The sequence below is a fragment of the Sinohyriopsis cumingii genome, chromosome 17 (assembly GCF_028554795.1).
Source record: "Sinohyriopsis cumingii isolate HCF-2022 chromosome 17, ASM2855479v2, whole genome shotgun sequence".
Classification (NCBI taxonomy): Eukaryota; Metazoa; Mollusca; class Bivalvia; order Unionida; family Unionidae; genus Sinohyriopsis; species Sinohyriopsis cumingii.
This window is the reverse complement of record NC_142977.1, coordinates 107,315,486-107,341,010: the sequence shown is the minus strand read 5'-3', so window position 1 is coordinate 107,341,010 and position 25,525 is coordinate 107,315,486. Positions and strand designations below refer to the sequence as shown.

Sequence of the window (25,525 nt, the reverse complement as noted above, 5' to 3'; positions counted from 1 at the left end):
TCATTAACCCTTGAAGGTATTTGTTGTTTTCACCTGAAATGTAAGTAGGAAACACATTTTGGGGGCTATTTATGAACAGATCCTAATACATCGACTTTTAAGAGATTTTCCATTAGCCTAATGCCTAGTTGTGTTAGAAACATCATTTTTCATTGGTTATTTTGCTCTCACATGAGAATAAAGGTAAAAGTTGGACTTCTTTTTTTTTTTTTTGCTTAACGGACCTATCATTTGCGTATCGAGACCACTCTTAATTCCAAATGCCCACCTTATCCTACTTTTTGCAATGGTTCACATGTCTGTGTGCAGTTCAGACCAGTCTGCCTTAGATCTGAGGCCAAAAAGTCTAAAATCCAGACACAAAATCGGATTCCGACCACGGTAGAATTTTAGGTGAGAGAAGAAAAACAAATGGGTGCAAAAAAATTCAGTTTTTCCCTCTGTATTTTGTAGTGCAATTAGAATGTCCAGATTATTTGGTATCACTGTAGAGCTACATCTGTCTACCTTTCTATAATACCACCCAATTTAGTGTATCATGCATGACCTTGATGCTACAGAGCTTGGCAGTAGGCTACTACCTCCTGCCATGTAAACGCGGCGCCAGGGGTTAATGAGTTAAATTCTAAATCAATGTTTATAATTTTCTTTACAGCGGTAAAACCTGTCAAAAGATTTTTGGATCCGAGTCATGAAGAGAAAAAAGTACTTAAGGATGAGACTCAGAAATGCATCTAAAGTCCAAGTCAGAAACTTCCTCTGTGGAGTGAACGTAATTTGGAGAATTGGAAAGCAGTTAGTAACCTTACAAACCGGGCAACCTACAAACCATCCTGGCAACAGGAAATTGAAAGAAGAAGTTCTTTGCAGTCAGTAACCTAACAAATCCAGCAACAGGAAACTGGAACAAGAAGATTTTTGCAGTCAGCAACCTAACAAATTTGGTAACAGGAAACTGAAACAAGAAGTTCTTCGCAGGATGAGTATAGTTTTCATGTAATTACAACAATCTAATGCTGATAAACACAGGGAGTTATCAATTCTTCACAAAATGCAGATCGGTTCAGGGGGCAATCTGGATCACAGAACCACTGAGAACCTGTAAAGTGTGCAGCTTAATAATTACAGTGAATGTTGTCAGTGGTTACCAGACAGTGATCTTGAAAAGGAAACTAAAAGTGATAAGTGTGTGTATGTATATGTGCATATATGAATGTATAAATAGGTATGGTTGTATGTATGAGGCTGTCCTCCGTGATGTTAAGGCATCTGCACTTCTAGCACTTGATTGACCTCTCCATAAGAAAAGACAAAGCACACAACAAATATACAAATTGTTCAAACTTATATTACTAAGATGACCCAAGAAGTTCATAATAAACCAAAATTTAGCTGTGTAAAACAATTACCCAGTGAAAACTTTATCAATATCAATATCAAATGGATGATAGTGAATGGTAAAAATATGCATAAATACAAATACCTCCACTGGGAAAACTGTAAATGTTCTATACATGAGGTATATGAACCTTTGTGACTTACCACTGAAAAATAAATGTTGGATAGTCAAAATTGATTATAAATTGCAATGGATTCTTCGGAGGCAATGTTTATAGCTGCAAGGGAAAGTTTAAACTAGCAAACCTCTGTGATATGTATGGTCACCTAGGGGAACAAGGGTTGATATCTAAGAGTTACTTCCCTTTATATGAAACAAAGATTTTGTTAAATCTTTCAGAGAGTCATGTGATTGGGTAATGTCTTTGACAGAGAAATGGAAGAACACTCATTAAATACAGCCCTACAATCATGCAAATTCTTAGTCCTAATTTTATGGCAAAACAACTACAGCTCTCCCCTAATTTAATACACTTCATTATAATGTGGTTTCAGGTATAACATGGAACTATGTGATAACAAGGCAGAGCTGTATGTCAATAAGAATTGTGATGGATTATTAAGAAAACTTTCATGGAAGTCAAAAGTCATTTCCAGCATCAAGATTATTATTGTTGGACTGCCAGTAGCTTTCTGTGCATCAGTGGTTCTTTCTGGGATTTTCCTAGGTTCTTCCTCAACCGTTTTATACTGGCTGCCATGTATAACCTTTTTTTTTTGCTGTGAAATGGTGTTAAATTCCCCAAAACAACAACTACGGAACTTTGCATAGCACCAATATAAATTGATATAGTATTTGCATTGACATCAGTGCATTCCCTTTGAGTTACATATACTTTGCTTTCAATTATTTTTCTAGAAAAGTTCCATACAGTGGTACATGAGACTGATCATTCATTAGCAATATTTATATATAATTATATACATGAGAATAAACAGCAATACAGCACATTCCTCAAATAAGAATTATACTGAGTGAACATTCCAGTATAAAGGATCGTGCACATTTCTGTATTCCACAGTGTGTATTTTTGGATTTTTAATGTAGCTTTAACATCTATAGTCATATCATTATGATGTCCGCAGTGTGGCAGTTTATAATGACTTCTAGCACTGGGTCATGATGCTTGCAGACATGTAGCATCATTTCCCATACAGTCACATTATCCTCACACCAGGCTGACCAGTCCTACCACTAACCACTTAATGCTGAATGCCAAGTGAGGCAGCTGCTAGTACCATTTTTATGTCTTTGGTATGACTGGACAGGGTTCGAACCCACAACCTCCTGCATCCGAGGCAGATGCTCTAACCACTTAATCAACTGAAGCAGTCGTATTCCACAAAGAAAAATATGACTATGTGCACATAATTTATCAAAGTGTACAAATTAGTACTGTAATTTTGTCAGCATGAAAAAGAAAAGAGAAATTGAAGTAAAACTTTATACATAAAACATTGTGAAACAATATTACAAGACAAGAATATGTATGTAGGTGCATATAAATGAAATAAGTTGTCTGAGAAAGATATATCTATATTCAGTCTAATGTAAAACAATCAAATTTCAGTATTCATCATAATTAAACTGAGACTGGCTTGGAAAAGGGACCAACATATAGTCATGAAAAATTACTGTATAACAGTTAAATACATTTGGATTTCCATATCTTCCATTTATAACATTTCAATCTGCAAAAGCTGCTTTGGTGTTGAATTTTAGAGTGCTCTTTTACAACATAATATAACATAAACAAGCTGAATAATTTCTGTCCGACACTTCACTGGGTAAAAAAAATGAAAAGATTCAGAAAGGGTTGAAAAAACAAATTATGTTTAAAATGAGCACAAATATATCATTTTAGTTATTCGATCGAAAGTATAACTGATTTTGTTGAAGAAAACTGCAAAATAGTGTTGTAAAATAAGTTTACAGTACAGTCTAATGCCTGTAATATTATGCTGTTATATTCCATGACATTAAAATATTAAATAGAGCACTCCATCATGATAAGGCCCTTCATTATATCACTTCTTGTTCACAAATCAGGCATGATCATGGAATCTGTTTTATTATGTAGTAAAAGTAAATGTATAATAAACTTTGTTATAAGATGCTCTTACTATCTGGTGGTTTACTCTACTGCTCCCATGGAGAACAAAATAATGACAGAGTGCTGTATATTCAGATTTTTAATTCCAGCGTAAGATTTTTTTATTTATAGATTTACATGATTTATCTGGAAGTACAGTGGAACCCTGCTATAATGCGGTAACTGGGGTTATATCCGAATTCGTGTTATAGCAGGGCACATTATAGTGGGGTTGCACTGTATAAATATTATCTGTATGTCCAATAAATTCTTTAAATATTGCAAATTTACATTTAGATAATGCAAATTTACATTTAAATAATGCAAATTTATATTAAATAATGCATACAAACACGATAAATGTGATACAATAAAAGGGAAATAAGTTCTTAAATATTTTCATTCTATTACTTAATTTTAATTTAACAAAAATGACAGTGATGATAATAATAATAACAATAAAAATAACTAAATTCTTTATTTTAAGAGGTTAACAAATTAGCTGACAATAAGCTGATCTCCATCTCAGTGCTCAATTTGAAGCACCATTCAAGCTTCGTGACCTGGTGAAGAAAACCACATTTCTGAAGAAAAAAAAGCCTCAAATAAACGGGACACAGAAAAAGTATTTAGTACTTGTAAAATAATAACTCATATGGAGTTGATATTATTACTTTTAATACTGAACATTAAAATGTTAATTTTGTTGTGTGGTTAACATTGGAAAATCACCGAGTTTCAATATTTATTCTTTCATCTAAAAGTGACAAGAACAAGAGATCAAAGTGGGCCTGATATATCTCACCTGTTTACATAGCTTGATAGGTGACCATTTCAATAAGCAAACGAATTCCAATTATACTATATCCAACACTTTATGCTGACTTTACCCATTTTACCATATCTTAATACAAATTCTATCTAAAGATAAAGGCACAATTAATATGAACAGTTTCATGCAAATAATCAGCAAGGGGAGCTAATCATTTGAAAATGACCTCACTGATATAAGTTGATCTTGCTTACTTTGGTGATACAAGTTCATATTCCAATTTTGATAAAAACGGAATTAAATTTGCAGCATCCAGCGTGGTCATAAGCTCAGCTAATTGCATGCAAGATCAGCTCATTAATATGCACAGAGTGGGCATAAGCTCAGCTAATCAAATGCAAGATCACCTCATTAATATGCACAAAGTGGTCATAAGCTCAGCTAATCACGTGCAAAATCACCTTATCAAAATGCACATTGGCATAGGCATATTTTGCAAGGCTGATCAAGTCTTTTCAAACTCAGATAAAAAATCTGGGCACCAGAGTGGTATATGTATGTGTGTGTGTGTGTGTGTGTGCTTTGGATTTTTAACATAGCTTTAACAATTTTTCAGTCATATCACTACGATGTCTAGAGTGTGGCATTTTATAGTGATGTCTAGCACTGAGGCATCATGCTGCAGACATGTAGCATGATGTCCCACCCAGTCACATTATCCTGACACTAGGCTGACCAGTCCCAACACTAACCTCTTGATGCTGAGCACCAAGTGAGGCAGCTGTAAGTGCCATTTTTGTAAGTCTTTGGTATGATTCAGCAAGGGATCGAACCCACAATCTCCCGCATCCGAGGCAGATGCTCTAACCACTAGGCCACAGGAGCAGTTACCAGAGTGGTAATAAACTTAGCTAAGCAGATTCATGATCACATTATTAGTGTGCACAGATGTTGCTCATTGCCAAATTTATCCAAGATCATAATGACATAAGCATATTTTCCAATTTTGATTCAAACTGATCAGAAATATTGCCTCTAGAGTGGTAACAATGTTAGCCAATCAGGTGCAAGATCACCTCATTAATGTTTATAGAATTCACTAACTATCAAACTTCTCAAAGATTTAATGCTATAAACCCATTTTCCAAGACTGACTGAAATTGGATCATAAATGTGGACTCCCAAGTGGTAACAAGCAATTGTTCACAGATGCACAATGTGATGGATGACACAAAATGCATGATGGATATGCAGAAACTTGTGGCCAGGTGAGCTGAAAACCTGTTAATTATCTCCATTTGTACATACCACAGTATATGCAATGTTAAATGGGTACGTGATTAATTCATTGCTGACTTACAATGCACAACAGAATACAAAAAACATACTTCAGCATTGACAATGTTCACCTATGGAAAAATCAAAAAGTATTTATGACAATGCACCAGCAAGTAATCACAAAGTCACTTTAAAAAGGCATGTCCATTTTTACAATTACAAAAGATGGCCAACTGAATTCACTGAGATGGTAAGAGAAAACAAAATAATTTGCATAAAATTGTGAAAATGTGCAATATTGTATGCTTGAAATTTTTCACTGTAGTTCAGTCCTAACTTAAACGAATCTAGAACCTTAAAAATGTTTGTGCCAGTTCTACTAATACTAACCTAGAGCAAATATTTCATCAAAATTGAGTTTTGAATTATCATCTATTTAATCAGAAAAATCAATTCATCTAAACTATGTGTGCTATAAAATATATTTAAAATAAATTGTATTCAACTTTTAAAATTTTATTGCACTATCTATGAACAAGGCAAATGCACATATCCCATTCTAAATCACACCAAACCATTCCATCCCTATTCATTCCAATCTGAGTAAACATTCTAAATACATTAAGAATACAAGCCAAAACTGTCATCTACCCTGGTAGGCTTAATTTTCTAACACAAACTAAGCACAAACAATGGTTTTAGAGAATGCAGTGTTTACCCTGGGAACACTGTTATGTGGTACTCCACTGTATCACTTGCCAAAATTTTGAATGCAGTCTTTCCCTTGGGAACACTGCTATGTGGTTCTCCATTGTATCTGACTTGCCAAAACTCTAAGACATAAGCTTGATGTTTTATGATGAAACCATTGACAGCAAATAATAGACAGGCCTCATGATTTCTTAGTAAAGGCAAACATAAACCAGTATCTTTACACATTTAGAGATGTACATTTTTTAATCAATATCTGATAAAACACCATCAAGAACAAGGAATTAAAAAAAATCAGTTACAACACATTCTCATTAAGCAGAGAAAATTAATTTTTTTTTATTATATAAAAATGGCATAATTTATGTTACATTTACAAGCCAGATTGATAACAAAAAAGCATTTTGACCTAAGATAATTTCTGTCAATATGCAAATCAGTCTCTGTTACTCTTTTCTGTGATTTCTTGGATGTGTATTCTTTTTGCAAATTACATTGCCAGTGTTTAGAGCCCAGAATGCAAATCAGATCTCACTGCAACATAGTGTTTATTTGGAGAGCTAATCAACAGGAACTAGTGTATATGCATGCCATGTAATTCGTACACAACTGTGAATAGGTGTATACCCAGATTATTATGCTCTACACTGCTCATTCTCATAATTATTTTAAACAGTGTAGACAGACTTCTGTTGGTGCATAACATACCAGCAAATCTGTGTCTATGCTCTTTTTTGGGACAAATATATAGGACAAACAACATAGACCCTGATGTGCCAGTGCATTATGTGATGGTATATCAGGGTCTATATTGTTTGTTGTTGGATTCAGCTTATATATATTATGAGTATTAACTGTATTTAAACATTATGCAAAAGCAGATCAAAGTCTATGTTCATATATGTTTTACACACTAGTAAATACGGCAATATTGACTTTAAACTAAGTATTTTCATGAAACATGGTTGCCCCAAAACTGTGCCGAAAAACTGACCTAAAACAGAAAGCTACTAAGGTGTGACAGGTACGCACACAGACAATGGCAACAAGGGGGTGAAGCATGTAAATGCTTTTAGATCAAAGACTGGGGTATCAGGCAGCTAATTGGTATAAGGTGCTCGCCTTTACAAATCACTTGATCTCACCGCTGTCCATGTTGGTTCAAGTCTTGGGCCTCGCCAATGTGGTAAGTGAGAAGGCTAGACAGTAGCTTCCTGTGTTTTTTCCGGGGTTCTTATTCCAGTTATACTGGCCACCATGTATAGCCTATCGTATGCTGAAAAATGGTGTTAAACCCATAACAACAAGATCTAAGAATCTTTCATTACATGAAGGTGTTCTAAACAAAGAAGCTGTCTACCATTTTAGCTCATAACATGTTAACCATGAACAACAAAATCACCTGATTCTGTTTTATTAATTGCAATTCTGTGTAAACTTCACTAGAGCTGTATGTGAATAGCTCAGTGAAAAATAATAAAAAAATGAGTTATGTCAGCAAACATACCACGGCGTCATCTATTTTCAGTTGAGTGATGATCTGCGAGTGTAACTGACTCATAAATAAAGCAAACAGCTGTAAAAATATTGGTTTTGGACTCAGTTTGTTTTTATCATTTAATTTGAAAGTCTTTATTTTGTTCAAACAATAATAATGATTATTACAGTCACAAAAGTATACACAATTGCTACTCCTCTCCCATCCCCAATATCTGCTCATTTTAGATTAAGTCATAAAATGCAATATTTCAAAACCTACAATTGTCATATTTCCAAATACCTTTACATGGTGATATAATGACTGATTAATTCAAATAAGCTGAGAAAATTGATAAGTCACCAGCTATTCAGGGAAATGCCGAAGAGAAATACAGCAACTGATACTTATTTGCTGGATGCAGTTATCTGCCCTTAGAGCCTTAGTTGTTTCATGCAGTATAGCAGGAACATGTTAAAGTGTCATTTCATTAGTCAGCATCAAACCCAGACAATCTTATCAAAATCTGAGTAACAGTTATGTTAATGAGATAATAGGCTACACAGTACAAAAACTGTCTCTGACAGCAAACAATGTGGAAAAAAGTAATGCTTTATTATTTGGTTTGGTGCTTTATGGTGCAGCAATACAAGTTGGTTATTTAGTGATGAGGCAGTCTGATTACAGTGCTTTGCCCCGGGACATACCATGGTAGCTGACCCAGGCTGGTCCGATGGTAGGAATCAAACCTGCACCCTTTTGGTCACAAGTCCATCATGCAGAGCACAAGACCATTGCAGCTTCCCCTTTTCTAAATTGAAAGAATATCTAGCATTCTACTCAGACTCTCAGTAGGTAAGTTTGAAAATGATATTATTTTTGATATGCAATGTGCTTAATTTAATACCAAATGTCATTTTATTTACATGTGAGTCTTGCAACTTCTAAACTATAATAAAGAGTAAATCTTGTGTTTAATTATCAGTAGCAAACATTTAAATTTGTTTTAAGTACAACATGTAGCTGCAAGTTTCATTTTGTTCATTTTACTATGTGTGGTTGGGTTTATATGAGAAATCTTGTATTACTAAGTTGTTTTTCTTATTATAAAATTTTTTTAAAATTATAACAAAATGAAGTCCACCATAAAACAAAATAACAGCATCCATGATTTTTTCCTCTACTGCACGGCGATGAGTGAGTAAAATGATGACTTCTTTGTTTTTATATTCCATTTACAATGCCACTGAAAATGTATTTGAGACAATTTTAGTTTTGACTGTTATCACTTTGCACAAACATGCAAAATTTAGCATTACATACCTTTTTCACACATGTATAAATTAATGCGGATCACCTTAAAATCTTGCATGCCTTTGTGTATCTTTTGTGTCTCTGTGTATCTACTGGTCCATCCACCCCCCACCCTCCTTCCAAGCAACATGGTGATTCCAGAACAAAACCTTAATGTAAGTTCAAAAATTACAATGTGACAAATATGTAGTTCAACAAAAAAAATGAAAACATGGCCATCTGGAAAGAATTATTTTTTTTTGAAAGATAATTTTGATAAATTTTAAATTATTTTATTTGCTAGTTGTTTTCTGTAAACTGACAGTCAAGAAAGAAAGAATGCAAAAGAGGAAAACAAAATTACATGGGAAGAAATAAAGGGAGGTGGATTTTGGACGGGGAAGAAATGAGTCTTTTACATGATCGACATTTAAATTGGCATTCTCTTGAACAATATAGATAACCTATTGTATTCAACATCACCTTTCAACAAATCATGCATGACCAGATTCCTTCTCAAACTGTAATCAACAGGCAAAGTAGCTGAAAAAGTCTCCCATTTGTCTATCTGTGGCACAAGTTGCCAAATAAATTGTTAAGTTGCCTTTTGTCAACCATGGTCTTCAATTTTTTTTGTACATATTTATTATCCGCTCTTTTTGTAATAAAAATATACAAATTGTACATAGTGGTTCATCCTTCAACACACAAAGCTACACTTGAAAACCTGACATAGTGATTTATTAAGTATAGTCATTTTATGTTGTGCAACAGATGGCTCATGAGAAATAGTGTGCTTCGTCTTGGAACCTGTTTTATGACCTGTTTATCTGGACACTCTGTGTTAGGGCTTAAGTTGATGGCCTTATAAAACCTTATAGGATTCTCTGATCACACAGATTTGGAAGTTTCCAGTGTGACAGAATTATAACAATACTGTGAAACCCCTCAAAACTAAAAACTCTTGTGTACAAATGTAATTTTTGATTTTTTTAGATGGTTTTGGTTTACTGATGGTTTTGCAGATGTGGAAAAAGAACTTTTTTATAAGCACTTATGTGAAGAGACAGAGAGAGAGAGAGATTGAGGGAGAATATGTAATTATGAGAGAACATCTGTGTAAGTGTGTGCAATAGAGCACACAAAAAAAACAGATTAGGGTCTATGTTGTTTACAATGGGACTTGACTTAACAGCAAGTATATAGGGTATTTATGATCAAATCATATTTGGAATTTATGGTAGTTAAGAATAATCACTGTATTTTAAAAATAGGTTTAGGTTATCATACACAGTCAGTAAAACTTCTTTGTAAATATACCTCTTACTTAACTATATTTTACTTCAAATGGTTCAAAAACATCACAGAGGAATACGCAATTCCATACTTAATAGATATGTCACTGCAAGAACATCTGAGCATGTAAAATATCCTTGTAGCATATATGCATACACAAAACATTCAGAAGAATTAAGAACTTTCAAATTAAAAATATATACAACTTAAATCAATCAAAATCTACAATTACAGTGACTAAACTAATGCTATGAATTTTTTTTAAATTTTACATTCATAGTTGTTTATATAAAACTGTGACCTCTTTCATCACATAAAACTTGCACATCCTCATAATAATCTCCAACGGCCTTTCAGTTTCACAAATGAAAGATAAATAAATTACAACAACGGTCGATGTATCACCTGGACACAACAAATAATAAATATTTGGGGTCAGCTTTTCACTGATTTCTGCCGAAAAGCATTCTCCTTCAAGTTATCTCCCTTGTCAAACTCCTTAGATTTTAATCTTGGTGACTTGGAATGTAGTTTGCAAAATAATTCTGGGAATTTATTCTGTGGGAAGAGTGTCTCTATCACTCCTTCAAGTATCACATACACTAGCCTCTTGTTAATACTTTTATGCTGAAACATGTCAAATATTCGTCCAACACCAATTTTCACAGTCTCTGTTCCCATCATGTGACTTAGGTTATCTGAAACAATAAAATACTGGCTGTACTTATATAAAAAAGCATATATAAGGAAGCAGTTACATACAAAAAATCTATTTTTAAAAACTTACCTATACGCAATTTTATACATTTATCTACCTAGATAATATAAAAATCTTTTAGACTGTAATGGTTCTATTACATGATTCATATAAGATACTGATATTAAAGAAATTAAGAAAATGTGACACAAATCTTGAAATGATTGATAAACATGGGTTGAAAATGTTGAGAAACACAACATTTGCATCCTCTGCTTGTTATTTAGTAATGACAGGTAAAACAGTGATGAAAATATGTCAAAAAGGTGACATTCAAGAAATGTGCAGCTACCAGCAAAAACTTATTCATAGTGGCCCAGAATCTGTAAAAAATCTGCACTGAACCTAACATCTCAAACACACAAAAAAACGTGGGTAACAGGTATATTAATGTTAACTAATATCTTGATGTAATCTTCACCTGAGCAGTATTGTAAAGTGTCAAAATCAAAGTAGAGTCACCATCTTTATTTAATTAAGGAGTGGCTGTTACTTTTTGAGTACTGATGATATAATGAACACAGCAGATCATATGCAAGCTAGCTACTGCATTTATCATCTCGTAAATGCTCAATTAAATATCAGTCAATCCTTATATGTTTACATTTTCACTTACATATTTTTTTCTTCTACTGCATGTGTGTGTCCTTAATTAAGCAAATGCTATCACAATGACCAGACTGTTGTCAATGCTTCCATTTTTATGCCTGCACTTAGGTATGTTAAATTCTGATACCCAGACCATTTACTGATTCATTCATGGATTATAATATATAGTGTGGGGTAACAGACTGGTTTTAGTATAGCCTAATACCTTGATCTTTTACTGATTCAGATGTGAATTACAACAGATGTGAATGCAGGGGTTTCAGACTGCTTGATTATAGTCTGATATCCAAACCTTTTATGGAGTCAGATATGAATTATGACTGATGTGAATATAGGGGTTGCAGACTGCTTGAGTGTAGTATGATACCCAGACCTTTTACTAATTTTGACATGGATTATGACTGGCATGAATCTTGGCATAGCAGACTGCTTGAGTATAGTCTGATACTCAGACCTTTTACTGATTCAGAAATGAATTATGACTGATGTGAATATAGGAGTAGCCAACCAATAAGAAAACTGTACAGCAGGTGTCGCCAACCTATGCCATGCATGCCAACGATGCAATGCCAGACTCTCTGGAAAGGCACATTGTAAGATTTGTAGTTTTGTATGTACTAAAAACAATAATTAAAATAAAGAGATGAATATGACTTGGCATGCAGTACTCTACAAATGAGCAGATCTGGCACAGCACTACTTAAGGGTATACTATGCCTGCTGTACAGGATTATGCATCTACATTTGCGAGACAGTAAGCTAGGTTTTTAATGTGTTATATCGAGGACATACATAACAAATGTAAATATTCAAAAATATATGTATATTTTAAGTAAAATGACTTTATGTGAAACTTTCGAAACTTCAGGTCATCAGATGAGAACACACATCAGCCAACGATGAAAAATATTTAAAAGTGCCAACATATCTTCCTTCATTATGCTACCACCATCAACTGTTATTCAGGACTCGAGTTAGAAATTCAATAAACACTTCCAAATTCTAATGGTTTTAAGTTACATTAAATCTATATGTGATCTATCAAAGACTGATGTGGTGTGATAAGTCTTTTATACCATTAACTGCCTGGTTTGGTTGGCGTGTTACAACACAGCAGCATATGAAGGTTATTTAGTGCCAAGGTAATTGAAGCAAAGTGCCATGCTCACAGACAAACCATGTCAGAATAATTGGGCTAATTTGACTGTAGGATCTAAACTTTCACCATTTTTCACACAGAGCCATAGTAACTCGTACTTTTAATGAAGACTTAGGGTATATTCATCCCAGAAGACTATCTGAATACAGACACGACAAACTAAAATACTCACAAAAAATATGTAAAATCTTAAGTTCTTCATTGCAAATTTATTTGAAACATTTTATAAATTTAATATATGAGAATATCTATTGAATTATCAAAATTACTTCTCTTGGAAAATGCACTAATTCAAGGATCAGCATAAAATAAATTGATATATTATTCAATCAAATGATATTTTCGAGCTTAGAGGAAAAGGGTACTCTAAGGCATTATCCACTGCTCAACCCAAACAATCTGCGTCAAAGTATCTAATAAAAAAAAAATGAGAACCATAAAAGGTACAATACTTCCTTACCATGTAGTAAATAGTATTATTATAATTCTTTCATGCAAATTCACTGGTCTGATACTCGGATACTAAAATGCATGGTACCCAATGAACTTGTGTACAATCCTACTCTTACTGTCACCCTGATCTTTTCCCTCTTTTACCACCATAATCAACAGTTTTTTTTTCCCCTTGCCTCATATACAGTCCATCCAAAAAGGCCACCAAAACTGCAAGCTACTAATGAACTTTAGGTTAGGTATATAGAATAAAATTAACTCTCTTGGAGTCATTGTGACCTTGGCCTATGACCTTTTGAAACTAAAATCAATTGGTGTTTTCCTTGTCTGAAATGAAACAAAATTTGCTAAAATTAAAGACACAGAACTCAAATTATTTTGCAGAAACCAATTGTCATCTTTCAGTTGGTGACCTTGACCTTTGTTCTATTGACACTAAAATAAATAGGTGCAGAGTACTTTTATTGTCTGAGGTGCAAGCCATCCATAGTTTGGTCATGGTTTGTGGCATAAAACTTGAGTTATTTAAGGAAAACATTTTACTTTTTGGAGTCCCTCTCATAAACTTTTAACCCCCAAATCAATTGATGTTTTCCTTGTGCCAAATGTATGCCACGTATAAAGTTTAGTCCAGACATTTCGTACACATTGTGCAGCAAAAGTTGGTTATAAAAAAAATAAATATACTGTGTGAAAACCATATCTCTTCTTAAAGTCATCACCACCTTGTCACTGTATATTTTGACCTAAAATTACGTACCTTCTTATCTCAAATGCAAGCCATTTACACAGACTGGTCAAGGCATCTGGTACATAGACCAAGTTATTGTGTGAAAGCAGTTCCCTTCTTTCAGTCTGTGATCTTGAACTTTGAAACTTTTAGCCCCAAATCAGCATCTTTCTTCCTTACTCCAAATGCAAGCTACTTAAAATGTTTGGTAACTAAGGCTGGTGGGCAACTAAAGTTATTGTGTGGAAACAGTTTTTGTTCTTTCAGCCAGTGATCTTGATAATTGATACATATGTCTTGGACATATGAAATAACTACTGTCAGGAGTTCATTTAATGACTAGAAATATATCTTGTCATCTCTGATGCCAATGTGTAGGGTAACAACATAACATAACATTAAATGTATCTGAAAGTGAAAGTATCTGAAGAATTTATGGAACATGATATCAATCATTCAAGCAGGTAAATACCTGGAATGCTTCCTAACATTTTGGCTTTACATACAACCCGAGTTCTCATCCTGGTGTTTTGGTCCCTTGGGGGCCGGGGCTCAGCCAAACTTCCACCAGGCCAGAAGGAGTCTCTGCAATAGAAAAGCAAGTCCTGACAATGCTGTGGAAAGGTATGTATCAAATTTGTCTATATTAAGCTGCATGCAAAATGTGGTTGAAATCGAACAAACCTTAGCAAGGCGATCTTGAGGAAACCAAAGTTAGAAGATTCAGGAATAAGGGGCATCAAGATGCTTAAATGATGTCAAGGAATGTAGGAAATCAAACTCAATTAAGGTCACCAAAGTTAGAAGGTTGGCAGTCTTGTACTGTACTTAGTTTAAATCATTACTGAACAGCTGAAAAAGGAATTTGTATAAGGTCACATCAACATAAAGCTGGAATGATCTTAAATTCCTTGTAATCCAACCATTCTCAGTAAAGTTACTTTACAAAAACCAAACTGTTGATAGGCAATGATGTAATTACCACAGAGTTCTGCTGATTTTATCGAGTGAAGCACTAATGAGTACGCTAAACCTACTTCTGATAAAATGTTTGCCAACAATGTGCATAATTTGCTGCCTGTTTTGAGAATTAAGTGTCTCCTGAAAGTCTGACAATTTTATCCTTCTCAAAATTTTGTGATTTATATTCCTCTGATCACAAGATATCACTAGAACAGATAAGTGAAGGAATTTACATCCCATTACGGTAGATTTGGTCCTAGCTCTGGTCTCCTAATAAATGTTAAACAGCTTGAGTCTTATGTCAGTCAATAGCTAGGTATAGCATATGGGTTATGCATGGACATGGTTTGGAGAGAAAGTTTTCACTAACACAAGTCCAGCAGACCACTCTGCATCGTTAGGAAATGCTGCTGCTGAATGACCTGTACTACTGATATAGATCCCACCACATCTAATTAAACGTTTTGAAATGAGAGGTTTGTGAGGCAAAGCTAGACAATATTGTCTTTGAACTCCATTCAAAGGCTTCAATGATGTTAGTTAGGGAGCATTTGTGTTTAAATGGTACGCAAGTGGCAACTGCCCCAAATGTATATGCAAAAACATCATCTAGTTTTGACTCAGATCCTTGTATGCTGAGCAGATAACCCACTGTATTCAGGATAAAGAGCAGATAACCCATTGTATTCAGGATGATAAAGAACAGATAACCCGTTGCATACAGGATGACAAAGACTAGATAACCCATTGCAAACATGATGATAACAAGCAGATAACCCATTGCATTCACGATGACAAAGACCAGATAACCTATTGCAAACATGATGATAACAAGCAGATAACCCATTGCATTCAGGATGACAGTGAGCAGGTTACCCAATGTATTAAGGAAGTTAAAAAGCAGATAACCCATTGTATTCAGGATGACAAAGACTAGATAACCCATTGCAAACATGATGATAACAAGCAGATAACCCATTGCATTCAGGATGACAAAGACCAAATAACCAATTGCACACATGATGATAACAAGCAGTTAACCCATTGCATTCAGGATGACAAAGACCAGATAACCTATTGCAAACATGATGATAACAAGCAGATAACCCATTGCATTCAGGATGACAAAGACCAAATAACCAATTGCACACATGATGATAATAAGCAGATAACCCATTGCATTTAGGATGAAAAAGACCAGATAACCCATTGTAGTCAGAATGATAAAGCCTCATCTTAAAAAAAATTCCTTCCTTCATTGAGTGGTAGCAGGTGAGGTAGCAGGTGAGGTTGGACTCTTTGGATCAGCTCAGTTTCCCTAAGGAATCAATTCAAATCCTTTGGAGTATCTGTTGATTTCCCTGAGGCAAAGGGTTCAAGGAAATTACAGGTTTCAAGACAAAGAACTGATTGTCCCATGAGCTGTTCTTGGGAATGAAAGCAAAAACTATCACATGTGAAGCCAAACCATCATGGTAGAACTGCAGATAGTTCAGACTGACCAACAAAGTATATCTCAGTATCATGCCTACTGTGACTTGGATGGCTATGAAGTTAGTTTTGCATGAAACACGAGTCAAGGATGCTCTAGACCATGGTTCAGAAGGTGCCTCATTCAACCATATCAGAACCCAAAGAAACTTCAACTTCAGGCAAAGAAACAAAGCTTTTGGTTGCAGCACATGTATTTTCACAGCAAAATTTTGTTCAGAAACACTGTAAAGACTCAGAAAATGCTGTGCAATCATCCTTAACCAAGGATCAACACATTGCTACTTTGTAAGCAGAATATTAACCTACTTCTCAACTCCAATGTTATGTAATGCACAAAAATGGGTAAAAATGACACTAATATATGTCATACATTATAACCGTACAAGAATAAAATGAGGTTCATAAGCAGTATATACTGTAAACATTTCATAGGTAGCTCATGCATTGGGACATATCCTTTCAAAGTTATCTGATATTCACACCAAAAAGCACACAGTGTATCTGTTGACATTCCAAAACAGACTCACCGGATCTATTTATTTATATTATTTTATCCATATGGAGCTATATATACATGAAGATTTCATTCTATTTTTCCAATGTGGAATATACAGTTTCTAGATTAACTGAAGGAATGTACATGCTGATGATCTGAAGTAAATACCTGAGGTTCTTGATGTACTCTGCCATCTGTTCTGCAGAGGTCATGAAATCAACCTGCTCCACGATTTTCCTGGAAATATAAAATTAAATGCCATTTTCATGTTCCAAGCATGATGGGGTGGAGTGGGGGGTAAAAATGAGATAAGTAGGGAAAATTGCTTCAGAAATATTACAGATAATTACATATACAACATCTGAGCTCATTAGTGTATGACACAACAAATAGCTGTCCAAATAGTTTTCACGACATGATAGGTTTATTGCATCATTATTCAACACACAAAGAAGCCTGTTTTCAAGGACACATCTATGTAAAGGACACTTTCATGATTGTACAATGACAATCCCTTACAATTACCCTTTAAGAAAGAACCATCTATTTTTATCCCCAAGCTTATCTTTACCTGCATATAAAGATGCTTTTACTGTGTTCAGAATTAATTAGATCTATCGGTAAAAGCAAGCGCTTATGGAAAATGCCCCAAAAGATATTTGTATGTATGTATATATTAGGTTCAGCAAACATCTCAGCACAGTAACAGCTACATGGTGTGTGTGAATGTGTGTGTGTGATTCGGATTTTTAACGTAGCTTTAACAATTTTTCAGTCATATCACTACCATATCTGCAGTGTGGCAGTTTATACTGATGCTTAGCACTGGGGCATCATGTCACAGACATGTAGCACAATGTCCCACCCAGTCACATTATCCTGACACCAGGCCGACCAGTCCTAAAACTAACCTCTTAATGCTGAGCGCCAAGCGAGGCAGCTATTAGTACCATTTTTATAAGTCTTTGGTATGACTTGGCTGGCGATCAAACCCATGATCTCCAGCATCCTAGGCGGACACTCTAACCATTAGGCCACCGGAGCGGTACAGCTATATGGTGCCAATTAAAAGTAAATTTCCAAAACACTACAAATGAAGAATTACACAAAACTTCAGGAAGATAAACCCTTTCAAATAAATGTAAACATTAACTACAAGATAAAATGTAACAGGTAAAAATGTGAACATTCTGTAAAAGTTGTGCGACAAAAGATACAGGTAAAACTTGTAAATAAGGCTGCAAAATGTATGTGGTACACAATAAATAGAAGAATACCAATTAATCAAACTATCTTCCTCCAATTTGCCTGTCAGGCATACAGGTGACAATTAAATGTAAGTTACTGACAATGTACCGTACATCATTACCTATTATTATGACAGAATTCAGTTTACAGCTGAAAATTAAATGAAAGCCACTGACAACGTGCTGTTTCATTTGCTTTACATCATTACCTATTACCATGACAGAATTCAGTTTACAACTGACAATTAAATGTAAGCCATTGACAATGGACTGTTTCATTTGCTGTACATCATTACTTATAATTTAATTGGTTAAATGTAGTTTAAGTAATACACAGTGCATCCTTCTCTGGCTCCTTGCAGGGCCCCTCTTTGTCTACTATGGTTCTCTGCCCAGACATTATGTCATTGCAGCCAATATATGTTAATAAGCAAGTAACTAAATTTAAATACGCTGTCATTTTGAACCAATCAGATGACTGAGTTGAAGCATGTGATCAAACTTGTGTCAGTTAGGCGTCATTCATATAACTGATACACCTGTAGAGATGCATTCATCTCAGTGCAGATGCTGCATTTAATTTTTAACATTATTTGCGGAAAAAATCACCCACCTCTCCTCTTTCCACCATGTTGTTTATTTGGGACATTTCTTGCATAGCATACTGTTCCAGCTCTGTTCTAGGGGCCCTTTGTCAAATCGGCTATGTTACCAAGTTTCATGCATTTACAACTTTGCTTTTGACCCCCTATTTGTGTCAGTACTTAAATGTATTCAACTATTATGCCCATATACTTCATACCTGCTTCCTACGGTGCAAGTATGGAGTATCGGCTGATATTTGTTATCATAGCAATCCTCAGGATCAGATTTATAGAGTTCCGGTTATCAGTGCCCCTATATACCTCATATCAGCCCCTTGCGGCTCCAGATACAGGTGTCGGACATTCTTCACAATCCTACAAATTCCCTTCCTGAAGTATTCCTACAGAAACAATTCAGAGCTTGGCTGGTGCAGTGTGCTGTGACAGGATTTGCCCCCATTATGCCAAAGATTTTTTATATTTACAATAAATTTTATACTGAACCTGTGTATTGTGTGTTATTTAAACTATCATTATGACAGAATTCAGTTTACAGCTGACCATTAAATGTAAGCCACTGACAATGTGCTGTTTCTTTTTACCTTAGAATTTAGATTATAAGACTTATTTTAAGGGCTGTTCTGCTAAATTGTACTTTGGCACTTTTAATGCAAGGTAGTAACACATAGATGCAATTAAAAAATTTGTACTGTTTTCATATGAAATTTCTAATCAGAGTATGCTGGGATATATTTTTAAATAGTGCCTTCCCTGGGTACCATTTATATTTAAATGGAACAGCCCCTACTGAATATTTCCAACAATTTCAGTAAAATGTCCTCAAGGATCATTTTGATACTGTTTTGTACTGCTACACACATGTAAATAATGTCAAAATAGTTAATAAAACCAGAGATACTGTCTGGACATGAAAAGAGTTCATTTCAGGCTACACCTCTAACACTTATTTTTCATCTTTGACACAAGAATGGTGTTTCTAGGTCACACCAACAAGACACCAGAAAATAAAGATAAAATCATGATTATGGTTCTTTTACACTGATTGGACCGATCTCATCCCAAGCTGGTTTACTGAAATAATAAATTCTAGCATGGAATTGATATTCAAGCATGAGAAAATAAAATCCTGGCTTGAAGGCATACAGCAAGGGATGCTGATTAAGAAATGTGCTTCAATTGTTTTCTATGAACAAGAAAAAGTTTATCTCAATACTTTTTTTTACCAGGTTGGTACCCCTTGACCCCACTTTTTTCAAGTTAATACCCTAGACCCCACTTTTACCAAGTTGGTAACCCTGGACCCAACATTTACTTATTTACCACCATGGACCCCACATTTTTATCAAGTTGGTAACCCTTGAATAGTACTTTGTTCTACTAAGTTGGTTACCCTTGAAAGTACTTTGTTCTACTAAGTTGGTTACCCCTGGATGCCACTTTTACCAAGATGGTACTCCTAGACACCACTTCTACTTAGTACCCTGGAGTCCACTTCAACCATGTTGGTACTCCTGAAGCCCACTTTTTTATACCTAGCTGGTATCCCTTGAGAATCTTTTTATACCTAGTTGGAACCCCTGGACCCCACTTACCCATTCTTGGCTATAACACTGCAAGCACATAGGATGCTTTTTGTAGGATATACAATGACTATAAAACAGTGGAGTGGCTTACAAGCTTGAAATGGTGTTTCTTTAGAATTTTTGTTGTTGTATAGGGTTTAACACCATATTTCTGCATATGACAGGCTATACATGACAGCCAGTATAACTGGTCGAGGGAAAACTCAGGCAAACCCCGGTAATAATCACTGAACCACTGGCAAGCTATCTTACATACAAATAAAATGTTGCTGAATAAAGATTCTGTTAATGCATGTTTTTTAAAGGTAAAAAATATAGATTAAAGAAACTTTTACCAGCATTATCAGTAAATGAACATGATGTGTAATATGTGATACAAGTGATTCTTATCAACTTTGCCATTCTCCTAGCAATGCAACATTTTACAAGAAAACCACCGATATAATTGAAACAGGCTGGCAGCCATATGCATACCTTACTTATATAAATTACTTATTTTGACAAAATTTATGGGCAACAAATAAATGACTGTTGTTTACACTTGAAAATTAAGAGATTATACAATCTGAACAAAAGTCCCTGAAGTAATGGATGTTCTACCAGCAGAATGCTTTTTCTTCAAGAATCTATGATAAGATCATTTCTTCACCATCTCTGATATTTTGAGAAACTCCAACATTCCAAATTTGATAACAAAAATATTTTCTTAAATATTAAAAAAAACAAGACTTTTTGATTATATTTGCTGAACAAAATCTGATTTGTTACAGGGATGATTGTTCAGCAGACAAAAATTCAGCCAAAGATCTTTCACCACTGTCATATCAGTATGTTGACTGGTTACAAGCTATAATTTACTGGGTTCTGACTCTTTTGGAGGGACCAGTCTAATGATTGTTTTGGTTTTTGAATGGTGTTTTATGGCACAAACAGGCTATTTAGTCCTGAGGCAACAGGTGTAATGCCCCTTGCCCAAGGACACACCAGGACTGTTTTGATGGTAGGTTTCAATCCACACCTGTTTGGGACCCAATGAATAATTCAGTTCCCAGACTGAAACATAAATATGTGTCCAAATTACTATTCATTTGTCGTAAGATCAGCAAATGATGCTTACATCTTGTGAATGATCCATCCATGACAAAATTTTTAAAATGAGAATTATATGCTGTGTGCCTTTATTTTACAAAAATTCCCCTTGTATGTGTCTACAATAAAAATCCAACCCTGTAAGATCCCATTTACATATAGTAATCGTAGATTCAAGCCAACTATAAGTAGCCTTCTTCTGAGTAAATATGTTAATGTTTTCCAGTAATTATTTTCAACCAATGAGTGGCCTTCATTCTTTCAAATACTGTATTTAATATACCATCATCCAAAACTCATAAAATAAAAATTAGCTGCCTGTGATTGTTTGATTGTGAGTTGGGCAATCTAAGGAGTGAGCACCTGCAGCTCCTTCAGTCTTATCAAAAGAACAAAAACCAGTCACAGTAAAATGACGGAATAGAAATAACAATGGGAACATTTTGGAGGTTGAATTTTCATATGCTAAATTATTTAACTTGTAAGTTTAAAAAAATCATCTGTTAATATATTTAAAAAGTCATTTTTTTTAATGGAAGGTAATAGTTATTTCTCAACTGGATGGCAAGTTTTCTAAAATAATAAGCAACAAAGGCTGAATCATGCTTTGGTGGTCAAGCTTTTAACTGAAAACTATTGAAAGCTGATGTCTTGATAATGGAATTTCTCTTGTAGTAAACACCCTTTAAAATGCACCAAAAATAAATGGTAACACTCTGTATTCCTTCACCTGTTGATTCGATCTCCAAATGTGGCCTTTATTAACTGCCGCAGTATTTTTACTATCTGCCTTCGCAGCCACTGGTTTTTATGTCTCAACTCGAACACTTCATCCATCAAGAGTAGCATGATCCTCAGTGGAATGTTGTCTCCCAGCTTAATGGTCTGCAGCAAAAGTAAGTAAATACTAGATCACAACAAGCTATTTTAAAATCAAATACAAAGTATGCTGAAACCAAAATGTATTCATCAACTGGCAAAGTATTATTTATGCTATTATTTATGCCAAGTTTCTACCAAGGCAAGCACAACAAAAATGTAAACAGTGATCCTTGACTATTGGAACTCCAGTGAGACAATGAGTTTTACAAAAATATTTGTCTTCACTTTATCTTAACCTTCTGAATTCTGTTTGGGTTCATCTAAGCCATTTCAACGGCAGCAACCCCATCCTCATTAAGTAAAGATATGTAAAAACGCAGAGAATCACAGTCATTTATTATCCAATAATTCAGTCCTACGTGTGCAAATGTATAGGAAATACAAGGGAAAAATTACTCCATAACTTTTGATGTACCTCCAAGTCAAGCCCTGCGCCCACTTTGCCAGTATCTGAATTGCCAACCACCTCTTTGGAGCCTGAGAATTCCTGTAATAAAATGCCAAAATCTTGTTAAACAACGTTATTTATTATATATTTCACGAGATACTAAATTGTATCAGTGGAAGATAATTTGATATCGCCAAAGTCGCAATACCACTTTTATCACCACAGTCACTTTTAGAAACTTTTTTTGTTCCCATTTAGGATATCTTTATCCTTGTGTATGTTATTGAAACTTGTAATTCCATTTTTAAGATTAGCCTTATTTTTATTTTTACAGTTCTTTTTCTCTCTCTCTCCTTTTCCTTCCCTCTGTCCTATGTTTTTCTCTCACCATCGGGATGGACAAATCTTAAAAGAGTTCAAGACTGAAGCACAAGCTTATGTAATCAGTAAGGAGGAATTTAAGAAAATGCCTAAAAACTCCAAACAACAAAACAAGCAAGTATTAAATTCTTCGAAAATAGTTTTCAACCTGAACTGTGCAAATTGTCAGTGACCAAACTTAATGACCTGTTTTCTACTTAACATTCAGAGCCACCAATACAGCAACATAGACCTGTCTAACATGATGACAAACCATACAAGTTTTAGAGAAAAATTACTGTGTAAATATAGTAATAGAACTGTTTAAGCAGTGATTTTAAACTTTCTCACCAATGTAGGTCCTTCTTCAGTTGCTTTTTTTGACATGAAGAAAAGGCAAGAAAGAAGTGTGTGTGTGTGTGTGACTTGGATTCTTAATGTAGCATTAAAATAATTTTAGTTTTATCGCTACGTTGCCTGAGAAAACAAACAACTGATAAAGCATCTAAATGTCAATTCAAGGAACTTTATTTGTTAATTTTGTCCAATACATTCTTAAGTAATATTAACCCTTTCAACACTACAGACTGGTAAAGCGGTCCAGGAACAATAACTCCCACTCAACACTACACTGGTATTCCGGTCTCACATACTTGTCTCGTTTTGGCGACAAATTCTCTGACTGATCAATGTCTGGGATTCCCCTATAGTAAATATTTAAATTGTACATTGATTCATTTGCATACTATTTGGATACATTCAGAGTTTAAGGTAGGTTCTTTACAAGAAAGTTTTTTTTCCAATCTATAAATGGAAATCTTCTAAGTCAACTAAGTACATCCAAAATGGCAGACTAGTCAGATGATAAATCAGAATTATCTGGGGACTAAATAATTGAAAATATCGGCAGTTTTGATCTTGTAAAGATCAATCAAGAAGAGAGGGAATGTATACAACAAGAATGGTGTGATATTGTTGGCGATAATGATGATGAGGAATTTTAAGGTTTTGAACTCGCCAATGTGTATGACAAAATCTCCATCGGAACATAATCTTCACATATTTACTGAATGTGTAGGTCCAACATGATTATTTAATGGATCATGAACACCTCTTGAATATTTTCAGCTATTTTTTAAAGCAACTACCTGTTTCCAGAAATGGCAAGATTTGCAAATACCAGTGCACACCTGAAGCGAGAGACTGACCCAAATTAACACAAACAGTGTTTGGACTTATGTCAACTTATCAGAAATAAAGGCATTTTATGGTCTGTTCATATTGATGAAGTTATGAAATTTGACAGAGATGAACTGTATTGGTACTAAAGTGAGAAATTCTTGGATCAAATTAATCTGGTTCACAGTCAAAACATGCATTTTATTTCATATTTATTTCCATTGAAATGAACACAAAACCTTGTATACGTCAGTTTTTAAATACCTGTAGAAATATCGTTAACACACCTTTGGATTTGCTTGAATTTTGAGATAACATTGCATTTATTCAATCTGTGATTTGTAAGAACAACACAATGGATAAAAAGCAGACCACATATTACTACTTTAAACACTTTATTGGCCATTTTATAAAGAATACAGTATAACTTACCTTTAACTTACCTTTTGAAATACCTGTATAATCATCTGTGTGAGGCTAAACTTGCTTATGAGAATATTTTCAGAAACCTGAATTTGTCTTCTTTACAATGGTACCAAATATGTATTCCTATCACAATAAATGAAATTTATACAAGTCACTGAAAACATGTTGCCTACATTTATTAAGATCTTGAAAGTTACTTAGTGTTGAATGGTAGTCTTTCCCTTGTAGTTACTTAGTGGTGAAAGGGCTAAGTTTCTCCTCAATTGTACCTCTTCAAGAATAAAGTTTTCGTTTATTTAGCTCACAAGTACAAAACAAGTGTTCTACAAAATCTACATGCCACCTCTGAACCAGCTATGCAATATGGTAATGTGGTCTCACACTACGAAATTATCACCCTTGAACCATGCTATACGATATGGTAAAGTGGTACTTCAGTAAAAGGTTCTTTAGCACAATTCTCATTCTTTAATAATGTTGCACAATATGGTAATGTTGTCTCTCGCTACAAAGTTCCTCAGCAACATTCTCATCTTTCAACCATGCTATGGTAAAGTGGTCCAACGCTATGAAGTTTCTCAGTATATCTTTCATCTTTCAACCATGCTATGCAACATGGTAAAGTGGTCCATCACTACAAAAGTTCTCATTATACCTCTCATCTTTCAACCATGCTATGCATTATGGTATAAGGTCCATCACTACAAAGGTTTTCATTATACATCTCATCTTCAACCAATGCTATGCAACATGGTAAAGTGGTCCAACACTACAAAAGTTCTCATTA

At 34.6% G+C, this 25,525-nt stretch overlaps 1 protein-coding gene across 5 annotated transcripts in view; it reads right to left on the bottom strand.

Moving 5' to 3' along the window:
- Positions 1 to 2,829: 2,829 nt before the first annotated feature.
- The window catches only part of LOC149779629 (sorting nexin-13-like), a 122,111-nt gene continuing 99,415 nt past the window's right edge, over positions 2,830 to 25,525 (bottom strand). For all 5 annotated transcript variants that reach the window (XM_089940418.1, XM_089940419.1, XM_089940421.1 and 2 more), the window contains 5 exons: positions 22,801 to 22,872; positions 22,234 to 22,388; positions 17,148 to 17,216; positions 14,499 to 14,611; positions 2,830 to 11,016 (listed from right to left, as the gene is read on the bottom strand). In XM_089940418.1, the coding sequence (XP_089796544.1) occupies positions 10,754 to 11,016; positions 14,499 to 14,611; positions 17,148 to 17,216; positions 22,234 to 22,388; positions 22,801 to 22,872 (672 nt within the window). In that variant the 3' untranslated portion in view covers positions 2,830 to 10,753. The remainder of the gene's footprint in view (positions 11,017 to 14,498; positions 14,612 to 17,147; positions 17,217 to 22,233; positions 22,389 to 22,800; positions 22,873 to 25,525) is intronic.